Consider the following 17986-nt stretch of genomic DNA (forward strand, 5'->3'; position numbering starts at 1 on the left):
GGCTCTTTTATCAATTACCTTAAATCTATGTCCTCTGATTAGCAACCCTACTGCCAGTGGAAAGAGTTTCACCCCATCTATTAAAAACACTCACAATATTGAACACTATTATGTCACCTCTTAACCTTCTCTGGTCTGAGGAGAGCAGCTGCAGTGTTTCTACTCTGTTCACGTAACTGAAGTCCCTCATCGCTGAGGGCATCATTCTAGTAAATCTCCCCTGCACCCTCTCCAAGGGCTTGACATCCTTCCTAAAGTGGTGTCCAGAATTGGTCAAGCTGAGATCTAACTAGAGATTAATAAAGGTTTAGTATAACGTCCTTACTTTTGTATTCTATGCCTCTACTCATAAAGCCTTATCGACTTGTTTAGCCAACTTCAAAGACTTGTGTATGTGAACCCCCCATGTCTCACTGCTCCTGCACCCCCTTAAAAATTGTACCATTTAGTTCACATTCTCTCTCCTTATCTTTCATTCCAAAATGTGTCACATCACACTTCCCTATGTTAAATCTAATCTATATGTCTGTCCATTTCACCAGTCAATGTCTTCCTGGAGTTTGTTACTGTCCTTCTCATCGTTTACTACATTTCCAAACCTTGTGTCGTCTAACTGAAATTATGCCCTTCACACCCATTAACATTAATCAAAGAGATCAGGGGTCCCAACACCGAGCCCTGGGGAACACCACCATCCACTTCCCTCCAGTATGAAAACAGTCAATCGCCGTTACTTTTGGCTTTAAGTCTGAAACAATTTTGTACCCATGCTACCACTGCCCTTTTTATCCCATGGGTTGATAACAAATCTATTATGTGGCACTTTATCAAATGCCTTCTGAAAGGCCATCTAAACAACAACTGCATTACCTTCATCAAAGAACGCAACCAGATTCCTCACCCAATCTAGGCTTGAAATACAAAGGATCACAAGATTCTCAAGATTCAAGGTCACTAGATTCCCAATCAACATCTGGATCATCTCCATCTACAGAGTCTGAATTGTAACATTCAGGACTCAGGATAACCAGGCCACAGATCCAATTATCAGCTGCTCTATTTGCACTTCAACTGGTTGCCAGGGTCCAGGGTCCAAAATATGCATTTCCTATCAACCATTCTACAATCAAAATGGTGACCCCCTTATACAGTTTATCTGTTGTTCACCTCTTTTTGCCATCCACTCTGAATATCCACATCCACAAAAGAAAAGAAAAAAACAACAGGAAGGTGTAGAGAATGTCACACGGAAGGGGTTTGGCGACTAACTGGCCACCATTTGCCACACTTCATACAAGGGAGCTGGAAAGAATGTAGATGGGGGAAAGGGTCGATGTAGGAAACCCAAGTTGTTCATTCATGTCCTTCAGGTCTAACCTTCAAAATGATTCCAGTCCCACTCTGGGCGATCAACTCTTAATATCCTCTGAAGTGGCCTTGCAAGCCACACAGTTCTACAAACAGGTACTGAAGAAAAAAATCCCGCCACCACCGTCTCAGGGCAAATAGGGGTGGGTATCAAATAGGGGTGGGTATCAAATAGGGGTGGGTATCAAATAGGAGTGGGTATCAAATAGGGGTGGGTATCAAATAGGAGTGGGTATCAAATAGGAGTGGGTATCAAATAGGAGTGGGTATCAAATAGGAGTGGGTATCAAATAGCGGTGGGTATCAAATAGCGGTGGGTATCAAATAGGGGTGGGTATCAAATAGGGGTGGGTATCAAATAGGGGTGGGTATCAAATAGCAGTGGGTATCAAATAGGGGTGGGTATCAAATAGGGGTGGGTATCAAATAGGGGTGGGCATCAAATAGGGGTGGGTGTCAAATAGGGGTGGGTATCAAATAGGGGTGGGTATCAAATAGCGGTGGGTATCAAATAGGGGTGGGTATCAAATAGGGGTGGGTATCAAATAGCGGTGGGTATCAAATAGCGGTGGCCTTGCCACCGATGCATGGATGGCCAGAACAAATGAGAAAGGCCGAAAAGATATCCCAAGTAGTGTACCTGATCTTGCTGAGACCAGATGACTGCATTCTGCTCTTTGACCTTTGAACTGAGAGTACTGATTTGTTTTTGGAAGTATTCGGCCGTTGTTCTCTGGTCTGCGGACAAAGTGGACTTCAGCCTCCCGTTCTCAGCTTTCATCTGTGAAGGGCAGAGCAAAGCAACTTCAGAACCTACAATCCAATCAATAAATCATGCATATACTCAAAATTCAAAAAATCGCCCAGTTAGGATTTTTGCATTTGGTTTAGATGCTTAGCTAAGCTTAAAGATATAGAGATAGCCACACCTGCACTGTCACCTCCTTGGACTAAATGGTGTTGTTCCTTGTTGAGGTCCCGTCATACAGGAGGCATGATCTTTCCTTCCGTAACGTCAATATTTGGGCATGTCTGAGGTCACACAATAGTCAATTGACTATTCAACAATGGAGTGCATCATTGTCTTCAGCCAATGTCAATGCTCTTACATTTTCCAACAGGGGTCAATGGACAATCTAAGAATTGAATTTGCTCTTCCCAGCCTTGGGGAAAACAAGGCCAACTGTAGCATTCCAACAACCAGCCCAGCTGACATCAGCTAACTCAGCACACTGCAGCTTCCTGTTCTGTATGGTTCACATAACAACACACAGCACACCTTGGAACACTCAACCATCTTGGAAGTCTCCAATGAGTTTTGATTTTAAAAGATAGATTCAAAAGAGTCCGATGTAACGCCAAAGACCTCTGATCACATGCTCCCCCACCAGTCAGTGGACATTCAGAATGAAATGCTTGTCAGGTGGTGTTGGACTCGAGTCACAGGAACACAAGTGTGCAGGTTAACTAACAGAATGGCTGTGAGGAATAGTTTTCTGATATATTCAATTGCTTCTATGCCTTTAACCACGATTTCCAAGTCTGGACAGGGTGGAACCTTGTTGAGGGGTTGGGTATCTCACCTGCCAGTTGGAGAGCCAGTGAGAGATCCACACTGCCTCTTTTTGGAAAGACCTGCTGAACCACTTGCCAATCAAACAGCGGCAAGGCCACCGGTGGGCCTGCCCTTGGAATCAAAACCCCCAGGGCAGAGGTCCCGACTACAAAAAGCTGCCGGCCAATCAGAGACCGGCAGCTCTTGTGCATGGCAGTGCCACTGGGGAGGCCGTGGTTGCTGCCAGGGTGACAGGTACCAGAGTCCCAGCGTTGCAGAGAGACCAAGGTCACAGGTAAATAATGTGGGTGGGGGTTTTGTGGGGTGGGGGTCGTGGGGAGAGGGTGTAGGGGGCTTGGCAGTAACAGGAGAGGGGGGTGGCTCTCAGTGCCAGACCACCCCCTTCCTTCCCGATGTCCAGTCCCTCGATCAGGCACTCGGTGCCTTTGATCGAGAGACCCCTGCCCAAACACCAGAGGTGACAAGCTGGCCGCACAGTTTGATCTGTCGTGCACAGCCCATGGCAATAGGCCCACCTGCAGCTATGTTAGTACCAGCGGCAGTGGCATGAGACCCTTACATGGTCATTAATTGACCACTTAAGCACCTGAATTGGTGGCGGGGTGGGAAGGTCGATCCCTCCCAGAGCTTAATTCTAGTGGAGGTGGGAAAGCGGTGGGGTTCCAGTACACTACAGTCCCACCTAAGTAAATGCTCTTTCCGCCTCCAAGCTCACCACCAATGAGAGTACGAGAGTCTGGCCACACAGACAGGACACACACAGACAGACGCGGACACACAGACAGACGGACGGACACGGACACGTATGGGCACAGACACGGACACAGTGTTGACAAAAATGCAATGGCCTCCAAGATAAAGGCTACGTTGAATAATTCCCAAACTACAAACCAATGGCCCCAGCCCTCGAAATCCAATGATCAAATCTCCAGCAACCCAGTCCAATTTGCACTGTTATAAACTTAGGTGGGCCTGGAGATTTGGAAAGGACTGGTTTTAGTGCTGGTACCTCCTGCAAATCTGGATAAATCCTGAATCAGAACACTGAGACCCATTGGTACAAGGGAAATGCAAATTAATGTTAAACACGAGACAAAAGCAACTAGTTTCAGCTCCTCATCTCATTTTTTGGACAAATCTGGGGCAGAGGGGTCAAAAACATGCTGCCTCCAAACCCCTGTTTACCAACTCTAAGCCTTCATTCACAACTGATGTTAGACTAAGGCTACCCTATCTGCAACTATCAATTTATTCTTCTGGTCCTTGCTCAGATGTTCATTGGTTTCCCTCAAAGAAACATATAGATGAAAAGAGATCGAGGTCCATTAGGTTTCTAGGTCAGTTGGTAGCACTTTCACCTCTAAGTCAGAAGATGATGGGTTCAAGTCCCACTCAGTATAAGGCTGATACTCTGGAGCAGTACTGAAGGAGTGCCAAACTGTCACAGGTGCCAACTTTTGGATGGCAGGTAAAAGATCCCATGGCAGTTGTTCGAACAGTGGAGTCCTGCCCAGTGTCCTGGCCAATATTTATCCCTCAATCAACATCACAAAAACAGATCATCTGGTCCTTACCACATTGTTGTTTGTGGGAGCTTGCTGTGAGCAAATTGGTTGCCATATCTCCTACATTACAGCAGTGACGACTCTTGAGTATTCAACAGTGTGGAGGCTGCCAGCCTAAGTGCCAATTCTTTCTCCAATTTTGGCACTACTGAGGACTTGGCACTGGTATGAAAAGGGATGGGCCCTCATCCCCACAACACCCCGGCACCAGAGGGACCCTTGGTATCAAAGGCATCCCGTGGCTGGGGAGTCCAGGACATAGGGCCACATTCTCAGAATAAGAGGCTGGTGATTTGGGACTGAGATGAGGCACATTTTTTCACTCAGAGGGTTGTGAATCTTATAAATTCTGGACCTCAGAGAACCATGGATACTCAATCGTTGAATACATTCAAGAGAAAGATCGATAGATTTTTGAAAACAAAGGAAATTAAAGATTATGGGGAGAGTCATAAAAGTGGAGTTGAGGTAGAAGATCAGCTGTGACTTAATGAATGGCAGAGCAAGCTTGAAGGGCTGAATGGACTGCTCCTTGCCCTATTTTTTATGTTCTTATGACCACACTGTTCCACCCCCCCACACTGGACACTGTCCTCTCCCTCTACCCGACACTGGGCACTATCCCCCTCGCTCTACCCCACACTGGGCACTATCCCCTCGCTCTACCCCACACTGGACACTGTCCCCTCCCTCTACCCCACACTGGGCACTGTCCCCTCCCTCTACCCCACACTGGACACTATCCCCTCCCTCTGCCCCACACTGGGCACTATCCCCTCCCACTACCCCAACGCTGGACACTATCCCCTCTCTCTACCCCAACACTGGACACTATCCCCTCGCTCTACCCCAATGCTGGACACTATCCCCTCCCTCTACCCCAACGCTGGACACTATCCCCTCCCTCTAACCCAACACTGGACACTATCCCCTCCCACTACCCCAAAGCTGGACACTATCCCCTCTCTCTACCCCAACACTGGACACTATCCCCTCCCACTACCCCAAAGCTGAACACTATCCCCTCTCTCTACCCCAATACTGGACACCATCCCCTCCCTCTACCCCACACTGGGCACTATCCCCTCCCTCTACCCCACACTGGGCACTATCCCCTCCCTCTACCCCACACTGGGCACTATCCCCTCCCTCTGCCCCACACTGGGCACTATCCCCTCCCACTACCCCACACTGGACACTATCCCCTCTCACTACCCCACACTGGACACTATCCCCTCCCACTACCCCAACGCTGGACACTATCCCCTCCCTCTACCCCACACTGGGCACTATCCCCTCCCACTACCCCACACTGGACACTATCCCCTCCCTCTACCCCACACTGGACACTATCCCCTCCCTCTACCCCACACTGGGCACTATCCCCTCCCACTACCCCAACGCTGGACACTATCCCCTCCCTCTACCCCACACTGGACACTATCCCCTCCCACTACCCCAACGCTGGACACTATCCCCTCCCTCTACCCCACACTGGACACTATCCCCTCCCTCTACCCCACACTGGACACTATCCCCTCCCACTACCCCACACTGGACACTATCCCCTCCCACTACCCCAACGCTGGACACTATCCCCTCTCTCTATCCCAACGCTGGACACTATCCCCTCCCTCTGCCCCACACTGGATACCATCCCCTCTCTCTATCCCAACACTTGACACTATCTTCTCCCTCTACCCCCACACTGGACACAATTGTGAAGATGGATGTTTTGTTTTAAATACTGTTGGGAATATGGTGGTATTCTATAAAGAAAGTAGGTGCGTGTACGTGCGTGCGTTTTTGCCTGTGAGAACCGAGGGATAAAAGAGTAAACGTGTTCGGTTCATACATTTGAAATGAGAGGTTGTAGTGAGGTTGGATTTACAAGTAAATAGGCTGGATTCACTATTCGTATTATGAGGTAAGTGGAGACTTGGTTTTCCAGCTGCTGAATTTAAACAGGGTGTTTAGAAGTGAAAAGGAACTTTTACAACTTACAAAGGTTTCACAGGTAAGCAGGGGAAGGTATATTAAAATTTTATTGACCCAAAAGTAAAGGCAATAGGAGAACACAACAGATTTTTATATTTGAAGAAGTGGAGTTCAAAGTGGTGTTGAGGACAATGGAATTTCAGAGAAGAAAGGGAGAAAGGTGTTTAGCTGAGTGTGTGCCTGTGCAGGGAAAATGTCCTGAGCCGGATGTGTGCGCTGTGGAGGTGCAAAAATGGTGAATTTCTAAGCAGCCATCCAGCTTCAAGCCAGAAAAGTCTTTGCTTTCAGAAAGTAGTCTGTGAACGAACATTTCTTTTGGATTTCCACTTCTGAGTGTTAGTGTTTAAGGAGTTCTGTCGTATACCTTTGTTAAAGGGACAACAGTTCTTTGCCTTGGGTAATATTACTGGATTTTTATAGTTAAAATCTATAAGGGAGTTGTTGCCAAGAAAGTAGTTCACTTGTGTGTTTTGGCCAAGGGAGTTTTTGGGGCGTTGTTCTGTAAGACCATTTTAACTGTGCCAATTTAATCTGACATGCTTAAGTTTTTGTTTCTTTTCGATAAATCTTTTAATGTTTAAATCCTAAAGGTATTACTGGAGTTCTGTGTTTGGGGTCAGTAGCTTTTCCTCCTCATATTCAAAATACAAAAAAAAAGGTTTATGATCACTAAGACAGGTTTCCCTCTGGGGTCTGACTTGCTCAGCAAATAACACCCGCTGTGGGCGTAACACTATCCCCTCCCTCTCCCCTCACACCGAACACTATCCCCTCCCTCTCCCCTCACACCGAACACTATCCCCTCCCTCTCCCCTCACACCGAACACTATCCCCTCCCTCTCCCCTCACACCGAACACTATCCCCTCCCTCTTCCCTCACACCGAACACTATCCCCTCCCTCTCCCCTCACACCGAACACTATCCCCTCCCTCTCCCCTCACAACGAACACTATCCCCTCCCTCTCCCCTCACACCGAACACTATCACCTCCCTCTCCCCTCACACCGAACACTATCCCCTCCCTCTGCCCTCACACCGAACACTATCCCCTCCCTCTACCCTCACACCGAACACTATCCCCTCCCTCTTCCCTCACACCGAACACTATCCCCTCCCTCTCCCCTCACACCGAACACTATCCCCTCCCTCTCCCCTCACACCGAACACTATCACCTCCCTCTCCCCTCACACCGAACACTATCCCCTCCCTCTCCCCTCACAACGAACACTATCCCCTCCCTCTCCCCTCACACCGAACACTATCCCCTCCCTCTTCCCTCACACCGAACACTATCCCCTCGCTCTTCCCTCACACCGAACACTATCCCCTCGCTCTTCCCTCACACCGAACACTATCCCCTCCCTCTCCCCTCACACCGAACACTATCCCCTCCCTCTCCCCTCACACCGAACACTATCCCCTCCCTCTTCCCTCACACCGAACACTATCCCCTCCCTCTCCCCTCACACCAAACACTATCCCCTCCCTCTTCCCTCACACTAACCCCTCCCTCTTCCCTCACACCGAACACTATCCCCTCCCTCTTCCCTCACACCGAACACTATCCCCTCCCTCTTCCCTCACACCGAACACAATCCCCTCCCTCTTCCCTCACACCGAACACTATCCCCTCCCTCTTCCCTCACACCGAACACTATCCCCTCCCTCTTCCCTCACACTAACCCCTCCCTCTTCCCTCACACCGAACACTATCCCCTCCCTCTTCCCTCACACCGAGCACTATCCCCTCCCTCTACCCTCACACCGAACACTTTCCCCTCCCTCTTCCTTCACACTAACCCCTCCCTTTTCCCTCACACCGAACACTAACCCCTCCCTCTTCCCTCACACCGAACACTATCCGCTTCCTCTACCCCACAATGGACACTATCCCCTCCCTCTACTTACCCCTCTCTGTACCCCCAAACTGGACAGTATCCCCTCCCTCTACCCACCCACTGGACACCATCCTCTCGCTCTACCCCCACACTGGACACTGAGTCTCCCTCTAACCCCACACTGGACACTAATCCTCCCTCTAACCCCACAATGGACACTAATCCTCCCTCTACCCCGCACTGGACACTGTCCCCTCCCCCTACCCCGCACTGGGCACTGTCCCCTCCCTCTACCCTGCACTGGGCACTGTCACCTCCCTCTACCCTGCACTGGGCACTGTCACCTCCCCCTACCCCAGACTGGGCACTGTCCCCTCCCTCTACCCTGCACTGGGCACTGTCACCTCCCCCTACCCCACACTGGACACTAATCCTCCCTCTAACCCCACACTGGACACTAATCCTCCCTCTACCCCGCACTGGACACTGTCCCCTCCCTCTACCCTGCACTGGGCACTGTCCCCTCCCTCTACCCCGCACTGGACACTGTCCCCTCCCTCTACCCTGCACTGGGCACTGTCCCCTCCATCTACCCCACACTGGACACTAATCCTCCCTCTAACCCCACACTGGACACTAATCCTCCCTCTACCCTGCACTGGGCACTGTCACCTCCCCCTACCCCGCACTGGGCACTGATCCTCCCCCTACCCCCCAACACTGGACACTGATCCTCCCTCTAACCTCGCACTGGACACTTTCCCCTCCCTCTACCCCACAATGGACTCTTTCCCCTCCCTCCACCCCCACACTGGACAGTATCCTCCCACTCTACCCTACAGTGGACAGTATCCTCCCACTCTACTCTAAACTGGACACTATCCCCTCCCTCTACCCCACACTGGACACTATCCCTTCCCTCTACCCCACACTGGACACTGTCCCCTCCCTCTACCCCACACTGGACACTATCCCCTCCCTCTACCCCACACTGGACACCATCCCCTCCCTCTACCCCACACTGGACACTATCCCCTCCCTCTACCCCACACTGGACACCGTCCCCTCCCTCTACCCCACACTGGACACTGTCCCCTCCCTCTACCCCACACTGGACACTATCCCCTCCCTCTACCCCACACTGGACACTATCCCCTCCCTCTACCCCACACTGGACACTATCCCCTCCCTCTACCCCACACTGGACACTATCCCCTCCCTCTACCCCACACTGGACACTATCCCCTCCCTCTACCCCACACTGGACACTATCCCCTCCCTCTACCCCACACTGGACACTGTCCCCTCCCTCTACTCCACATTGGACACTATCCCTATCTTCTATACCACTCTGGGTACTATTCATGCTCCTATACCAACCTTCTGCTGGTACTTTGCTGCTGGGAGACATTAATGCAGTGAGCACGCTGACATCTGTCACAACCGATGGTCTGAGAGGAAGTTTTTGAGGATCATCTTAGAGAGGACAGCGTGTTACATCAGGACAGGAGCAGGCTAGTGAACCCATCCACCTTCAACTAGATCGTTACTGTTCTGTATGTAATCCCCATTTAACTGCCTTAGTTCCACATCTTTCAACACCCTTGCCTAGAAAAATCTATCAACCTCAGTTTTGAAATTTTCAATTGACCCCCTGCCCTCAACCACTTTTTCCTGTTGGGATGGTGGAAGAGTTCTAGATTTCTGCCATGCTTCCTGGGCATCCTGGCTCGAACTTTACCGTGATGCCCCCCTTGTTCTGGATACCCTCACCAGAGAAACTAGCTTCTCCATATCAACAGGCCAAATCCTTTAATCATCATTAACATTAACCTCAATTCTTCTTCATTCTCTGGCCAAAGGGGAACCTGACCAACAGCATTGCCATCTCCACCACAGGGAGGGCAAGGAGGAAGGTCTTAACTCCACCCCAGCCGGAACAGGGATCGAACATTGCGATGTTGGCATCAGTCTGATCCACACCGGCCGTCCAAATAACTGAGCCATCCGGCACCCGCCAAGGTGATTGCGCTGCCGTGGCAACATACACTTTCACATGCATGTTGTAGCCTGGAGCTATGAATAGTGATGGTAGAGGCTCCAATTTCTTTCCATCACATGGCTGACCAGGAATCTCTCCCACTCTTACCGCCTGCCATTGGCGTGTGTTGGAAGGATTTGCAAGTTGATACTCAACCTGTTTGGCTGCGTTATGAACACATCTTCCTTGGTCATCAAGACCTGGACTGGGACTTGAAATGGAGCTTCTGATTCAGAGGCAAGGATGCTACCCACTGTGCCACAATATCTCCAACCTCAATTCTATCACCCCTGGCTTCCTTTATTCAAGGGAATACAAACCTAGTCTATCTAGCCTGTCCTCGTAGGTCAACGTTACTATCCTGGTAACATTCTGGTGAGGCTGTGCTGCACTGGCTCCATGCCCAATATTTCCTTCCTGAGGTGCAGTGCCCAGAACTGAATGGATTATCCCACATATGATCAAACCAGAACTTTATACAACTGTTGCATAATGTCCAGCCCATTTAGTCCAGCTCCCTTGAGTTAAAGGCTTACAATCCATTGGCCTTTTTAATTATTTTGTTGTACCTGGCTTTTAGTGATCTCTGTACTTGGACCCCTAAATCTCTCTGTTCCTTTGCAGTTCCTAGCTTCTCGCTACTTACAAAATACATGAATCAATCTTTCTTAGGTCCAAAGTCAATGGCCTCACATTTCCACAGTTTGAACTCCATCTGCCACAATTTTGCCCGTTCACTTAATCTCTCAATGTCTTTTTGCAACTCTCTTGCTCCCATCAATACCAGAGAGGTGGAGTGGTTTAGGGCGCAAATTCCTGAACTGAGGGCTGAGGTACAAATGGCGGGGCAAAGGAAGTTGGGAGGGTGGGAATGCACAAAAGGCTAGAATTGGAGGTGCGCAGAATTCGAGAGGAGGCCATTGGAATGGTGAAGTCTGGAGGTAAAAAGTATGGAGGAGGGTTTCAGCAACAGACGAATTGAGGTCAAGGAGGAAATAGTGGCCAAAATATTGACGGAGAAGATGCAGTTTATACCGTGTACTAGTCTAGCACCAGATGAGCATGCATTTCTCTCAGTGAATTTCAAATTATGTAAGGTACCTGTCTAAATACAACGTGTACAATGGGCACTATCCACTCCAATTCTTAATCCTGTAGGTACAATATGACACAAACTGCCACACTACGAGGCTTCATGTTACTCATTGGTCGAGCAAGGCAGAAATTTGCTCATTGATATTCAAATGCCAGTTAAATTTATAATGTTAGGAAACAGTTAAGATGAAAATATTTGAAATATTAATGTAAATAAAGTCCGACATAACAAAAGTGACTTTTAAGATTTAGATTCCAAATTTATGTTCATTTTAATGTAATACACCTGGAGCTCTGTCTAAGTGCCCTGCGTGCCAGGAAACTAGCCAGGCGTGTTGGGAATTCTGTAATATTGGCATCTATATAAAACAAGTGAGTTTTTCCTCACGCGCAAGTGAAGCCAGGATAGATTTGAATGGAATGTGCGGAAGTCAGCTGCCTGAGACCCTAACACTGCGCAACGCGAAAAATAAGTGCGTGGAGAAAGCAGGAGGCACAGTCAGAGGGGAGAAAGAAAACCAAAAGATAACACTTGAGAACAGAGATACACAGGTGCCTATGCATGGTTCTGGTACAGCGCACGAAAGTCACAGAAAGGCCAGACAGAGGACAATCATTCCGGTTCCTTTTCAGTTCTGTTTCTTCCAACATTTTCTCCTTTTCAAGTAGTTCACTCATTCTGACAGGCACTAATAGACACAAGTTGACCCCGGCAGGGCGCTCCCTGCAGTAACAACCCTTGAAAGAAAACAGCTCCTGCTCCTTCTAAGGGTTTACGATCCCAACTTAACGACTCACTCGCAGTGGTCACATGTGCAATATTGACCTGACTCCTTTTCCAGAAAGAAATAACTTTCAGCTCACCTCCACGCTCTTCAAATTTCTCTATCCCAGAAAACTATAGGATCTTACAGTGCAGACAATGAGTCTGAACCGGCAGATACCAAAGTACAGCATAACCAATGCCTCGCATAGATACTCTGAATTAATTTATCCCGGTTAAGGCCTTGTTATAGCAGCATGAGCTCCCTTGTCTGCAACCCTTATACATTGGGATCAAAGCCCCACTGAGACCCGGCAGCTGAGTAAATCCCAAAATATGATGTGTATAAACCAGTGTTAGCCACACTGGAAATGTGGCTCCAGATTGGAAATTTAAATGGAAAGGTTTGACCTGGAATGGATATAAAAATAAAGAAAGGGGACTTTGCATTGGAAATTAAGAGAAAGGGAAGGCGGTTCTGGTTGTATCTTTATCGGTGGGGCCTGCACCACTGGTTTAGATAAAACCCAGGTTCACTGCAGACAAAATGGTTGCCATAAAGACCAGATAAAGGTCTAATTGTCCGGCAAAGATACTCTTCCAACTAAATATACAATCACATTTGGCAGAGGCAGTGATGAAAGAATTGGCAAACAAATTTCAACAACAAATATTAAACGTACCTCCTCTTTTTCGGCCAGATGCTGAAGTTGAAGATCTTTCATCTTCTTTTTGGATTCATTTTTCTGGAAATGAAAGGAAAATTAAAAATCAAATCCCAACGTTTTAGGGCCAATTTGGTGATTGCGGTAAATGATTAAACATTAATGCAAAGCTGCGCATCCAGTCAACTGCCTACAATTTCTGAACTTGAATAATTAATGCAAGGTCCCAAATCAGTTTTGATTTTCGGTAAAACTCTGATCTCATTTGGGCCAAGAAAAAAACAGCTCAAATTTAAAGGGACCTTTATTATTCATTCATGGGATATGAGCATCAATGGCTAGGCCACCAATTATTACCCACCCTAATTGACCTTGAGAAGGTGATGGCAAGTCACCTCCTTGAACCACGGTAGTCCATGTGGCAAAGGCAACTGTCAGCGTTGGGAAGGGAGTTTTGGGATTTTGACCCAGCAATAGTGAAGGAACGGTGATATAGTTTTCATTCAGGATGGTGTGTGACTTGGAGGGGAATTTTCAGATGGTGGTGTTCCCATCTATCTGCTGCCCTTGTCCTTCTAGGTGGTAGAGGATGAGAGTTTGGAAGTTGCTGTCTAAGGAGCCTTGGTGAGTTTCTGCAGTGCATCTTGTAGATGGTACACACTGCTGCTACTGTGCACTGAGGTGGAGGGAGTGAATGTTGAAGGCAGTGGATGAGGTGCCAGTCAAGTGGGCTGCTTTGTCCCAGATGGTGTCGAGCTTCTTGAGCGTTGCTGCAAATGCACTCATCCAGGCAAGTGGAGAGTATTCCATCACACTCCTGACTTCTGCTTTGTAGATGGTGAAATGACACAGGAGACTTGAGAAATGAGGCCACTTACTGCATAATTCCCAGCCTCTGACCTGAAGTGTTTACATGGTTAGTCCAGTTCAGTTTCTAGTCAAAAGTAACTCCAGGATGTTGATAGTGGGGGATTCAGTGATGGTAATGCCACTGACTGTCAAAGGGACGCGGCTAGATTCTCTCATGTGGAGCTGATCATTGCCTGGCACTTGTGTGGCATGAATATTACTTGCCACCTATCAGCCCAAACCCGAATGTTGTCCAAGTCTTGGGGCATGCAGGGATGGACTGCTTCATGACATGAAGAGCCACAAATGGATCTGAACACTGCAATCATCTTCTGACCTTATGATGGAGTAAAGGGCATTTATGAAGCAGCTAAGAATGGTTGGGCCTGAGGAACTCCTGCGGTGATGCCCTGGGGCTGAGATGATTGACACCAATAATCATCTCCCTTCATGCTAGGCATGACTCCAGGGCTCTTCCCCCAATTCTCATTGACTTCAAGGTTATAGGGTCCTTGATGCCACACCCAGTCAAGTGCTCCTTTGATATCAAGAGAAGGTATTCTCACCTCAGCTCTGGAATTCAGTTCCTCTGTCCATGTTTGGACTAAGGCTGTAATGAGGTCAGCAGCAGAGTGACCCTGGCGGAACCCAAACTGAGTGCCAGTGAGCAGCTTATTGCTGAGTAAGTGCCACTTGATAGCACTATTGTTGTCACTTCCCATCACTTTACTGCTGATGGAGAATAGCCTGATGGGGCGGTAACTGGCCAGTTTGGGTTTGTCTTGTTTTTTTGTGGACAGGACATACCTGGGCAGTTTTCCACATAGCCGGGTAGATGCCAATGTTGTAGCTGTACTGGAACAGCTTGGCTAGAGGCACAGATAGTTATGGAGCACAAATCTTCAGTACTACTGCCGGGATGTTGTTGAGCCCTACAGCCTTCGTTGTATCCAGTGCCTTCAACCATTTCCTGGTATCATGTGGAGTGAATCAAATTGGCTAAAGAATGGCCTCTGAAACAGTGGGTTCATAGGAGGAGGCTAAGGTGGATCATCCACTCGGCATTTCTGGTTGAAGATGGTTGCAAATGCTTCAGCCAGGTCTTTTGCACTCATAGGAATATAGAAACATTTATAACTCAGGAGGATATTCAGCCCATCATGTCATGAGCTGGGCTCCGCCATCATTAAGGATGGGGATGTTTATGGCGCTTTCTCCTCCTGTTAGGTATTTAATTGTTCGCCAACATCTACAACCGGATGTGACAGGATTAGCTTGCAAATATGAAGTGGAAGCACACCCAATATGGAAGCCACAAATCAATCCATCGAAAGGCAACAGAGCAACAGACTATCCTGTCAATTGGCCAGCAAAGCATGTGAAACAAGTGCAAGATGAGTTGCTCTAATTAATATTCAGGGCACCAGGCTTGCTGTGCCTAGCTCAGCACTCTGGATGATATGTCTCTGACCCTGGCCTGACCTGCCATCTGTAGATTATCAAGCTGGTGTCTACTTTCCAAATGGCAGCCATATTGCACCTTGAAATAAGGGCCTCTTGCATGCTTGTTGAATCAGGCTAACCTATTGGTGCGACACAAAGGGGCAAGGGTGGCCAGGAAGGATGCAGGGAGTTTAACGACACCCACTGGAGGAACTGCCATCTGCAAGTCAGCCTCCCTCATAATGACAAGACAACAAAGACATGCTAAGAACTATCTGGACAGACTGACCCAGGTCGTCGGTTAAGGACGAATCATGTGGGGTGTAGATGGCACGGCAGCTTACAAATACTTGGGAATTTTCTCCAGCCAAACGCATCCCGCTGAGAATCAGGCGTGCTCCACACCTGACTGTACAATCACAGTGGCCACCACTCCCAAAGCTACGGCCCATAAGCAGAACTCCCTCCAAAAATCCAACCTTATATAATTCTTCAGGTAACTGTAGAGCAGGATCCAGCATCAGACAGGCCAGAACGGGAACAGCCAAGATATACACTGGAACTTTCTCACTGTGACTCAGAGGACAGTGAGCATCAAAGGGACCTTGGGGTAGAACTTAAACAGAAGTTCACCCAATCATCTGTTGTGATGTCAGTGGAAACCCCTGAGAAATGATACAAACGTACATTTACCCCAATCTACCGGGGTTTTTGGTGATCCCCCGCTGAGAAAATGGTGGCCATCAGGAGAACCCCAGCATTAGTTCCAGGTGACTATTTTGTTACCCTTCCCTTCCAACCGTTCTTGCGCGGTCACAGTACTATTTGCATCGGTGGGCCTGTCATATCTCACCCAAGTGATCATTGCTTATGTGTGAGCCTAGACAAGGAGTGTTGCACGTCATTCCACCTTGGGTGACAGGGGGAGGATGAAATCACATCTTGGTAGAAGGGATAAAGAGGCCACCTCCGTCTTGGGAAATGAGGGTTTAAAAGGAGTAGATGAGTCAAGGGATCTACAAGTACAGGTTCACAAATAATTAAAGGCAACAACATAGGTTAGCAAGACCATCGAATTCCAAATAAGGCACTGGAGTTAATTTCTGCTGGAATAGAATTCAAAAGCAGAAAAGTTATGTTAAACTTATATAAAACCTTGGTCAAACCACACCTGGGAGTACTCCATAATGCAAAAAGGATATAGAGGCACTAGAGAAGTTGCAAAAATGATTTACAAGCATGATTCCGGAACTGAGAGGTTATAACTATCAGGAAAGATTGAACAGGTTAAGGTTTTTTTCTCTAGAAAAAGTTGATGGTGACCTTTCAAGATCGTTAAAACCATGAAGCAGTTTGATAGATGTTACGATCCAGTTAGGGACTGTTAATCTGAACACCTTGTTTTAACCATTAGAGCTATGCCACAAGATTTCAAGCTTTTTAAACAAAACACAAACTTTATTGTGTATAGAAGAAATTAAACAAAGCAAATATGATTGAGTTAACACGATAGCTTATATCCACATATGCTATGCACTCAGGTTTACTTCTTACTTTCTCCAAGAATTCTCTCATAAAACTCTCCAATTTTAAAGTTATTTACTTCTTTAGCGACCACCCATAAGTGTGCCACAGTTCTCTGGAGAATTCTCCTCAGCTCCAGTTAATTTTCTCAGCTCCAGATCTCTCAGAGGCAAAACTTTCATTTACCATCTCTTGACTGTGGATGCCTCAGTCGCTTGTTCTGGTTACCTTCTCAAATCCTGCTAAGTACATCTGCTTGTTACTTTCTTTTTCACAAGGCTCTGTGGAGGATCACTCCCACTAGTTTCAAACTAGTAAATCTTCCAGCTTCGGTTCTCTCTCAAAATACAAACTGAGATTAAGCCTCACCCGAATTCCACAAGGGAAATGAAGAAGTTAGTTTTTTTATTCTGTTTACAGTGCAGGTCAATCAAATTATCATTTACTTCGGCTATCTCCTATTGAGCTGCAAACCACACAAGGTCCAAACCGCAATTGACTCTTTCAGCAAACACCCCGATAAATTGAAACCAGGGAATCTCTCTAAGCTCCACCCACCTCCACGACAGCGTAGCCTGCTCTGAGATGTCTTCAAACTGACCTTTACATTAATTCTCCCTCACTTAAAAGTTATTCTTTGATCTGATGAAGTAAATGGACTTTACAGTCTTATTGGGTTCAAGGAATACTTTTAGGCTAATCGCTCTGGACTGCCCTTCTTATAAGCATTGCAGAAATCACATCTCAAGCTCTTTAGCTAAGTAAGCTAACCTGCTGTTTTATAGCTCTGTCTCTTCTATTCTAACTTTACTAAACAAACCTTTTGAATTGCCATTTCTAGAGGTGTTCTGGCAATTTCTAACACCCAGCATTTTAATTACCTTATCTTTAATCTTCCCAGGGCTAAAAATTACTTCAAAAATATTAACATGAACATGAACTAGATACATGACATAGGTTAGAGGTAGAGAAGATGTTTCCACTTGTGGTCAAGACCAAAACTAGATAATAAACATAAGGTTGTCACCAACAAATCCAGTATGCAGAGAATGCTGGAACATGAAAAACTGCTACCAGATGGAGCGGTTGAGGTAAATAACATATAGCTGCACTTAAGGGAAAACTGGATAAACAAATGTGTGAGAAAGGAATAGAAGGGTTTGATAAAGAAGGGGTGAAACAGGCCGGTGTGGAGCACAAACACCAGCATGGTCCAGATGGACCGAATGGCCGCTTTGTGTGCTCTAACTCCTATGTAA

The 17986-nt window shown here is 47.4% G+C and overlaps 1 protein-coding gene across 2 annotated transcripts in view; it reads right to left on the bottom strand.

Annotated features, from left to right (window-relative positions):
* Positions 1-17986, bottom strand: part of dzip1l (DAZ interacting zinc finger protein 1-like) — a 128501-nt gene that overhangs the window by 94473 nt on the left and 16042 nt on the right. The window contains exons 6-7 of one of the 2 annotated variants that reach the window (XM_078563459.1): positions 12930-12992; positions 2009-2149 (exon numbers count right to left, since the gene is read on the bottom strand). In XM_078563459.1, coding sequence (XP_078419585.1) covers positions 2009-2149; positions 12930-12992 — 204 coding nt within the window. The remainder of the gene's footprint in view (positions 1-2008; positions 2150-12929; positions 12993-17986) is intronic. The other variant, XM_078563462.1, reaches the window with a different exon arrangement.

Source organism: Cetorhinus maximus, chromosome 19 (genome assembly GCF_964194155.1).
Source record: "Cetorhinus maximus chromosome 19, sCetMax3.hap1.1, whole genome shotgun sequence".
NCBI classification, from domain to species: Eukaryota; Metazoa; Chordata; class Chondrichthyes; order Lamniformes; family Cetorhinidae; genus Cetorhinus; species Cetorhinus maximus.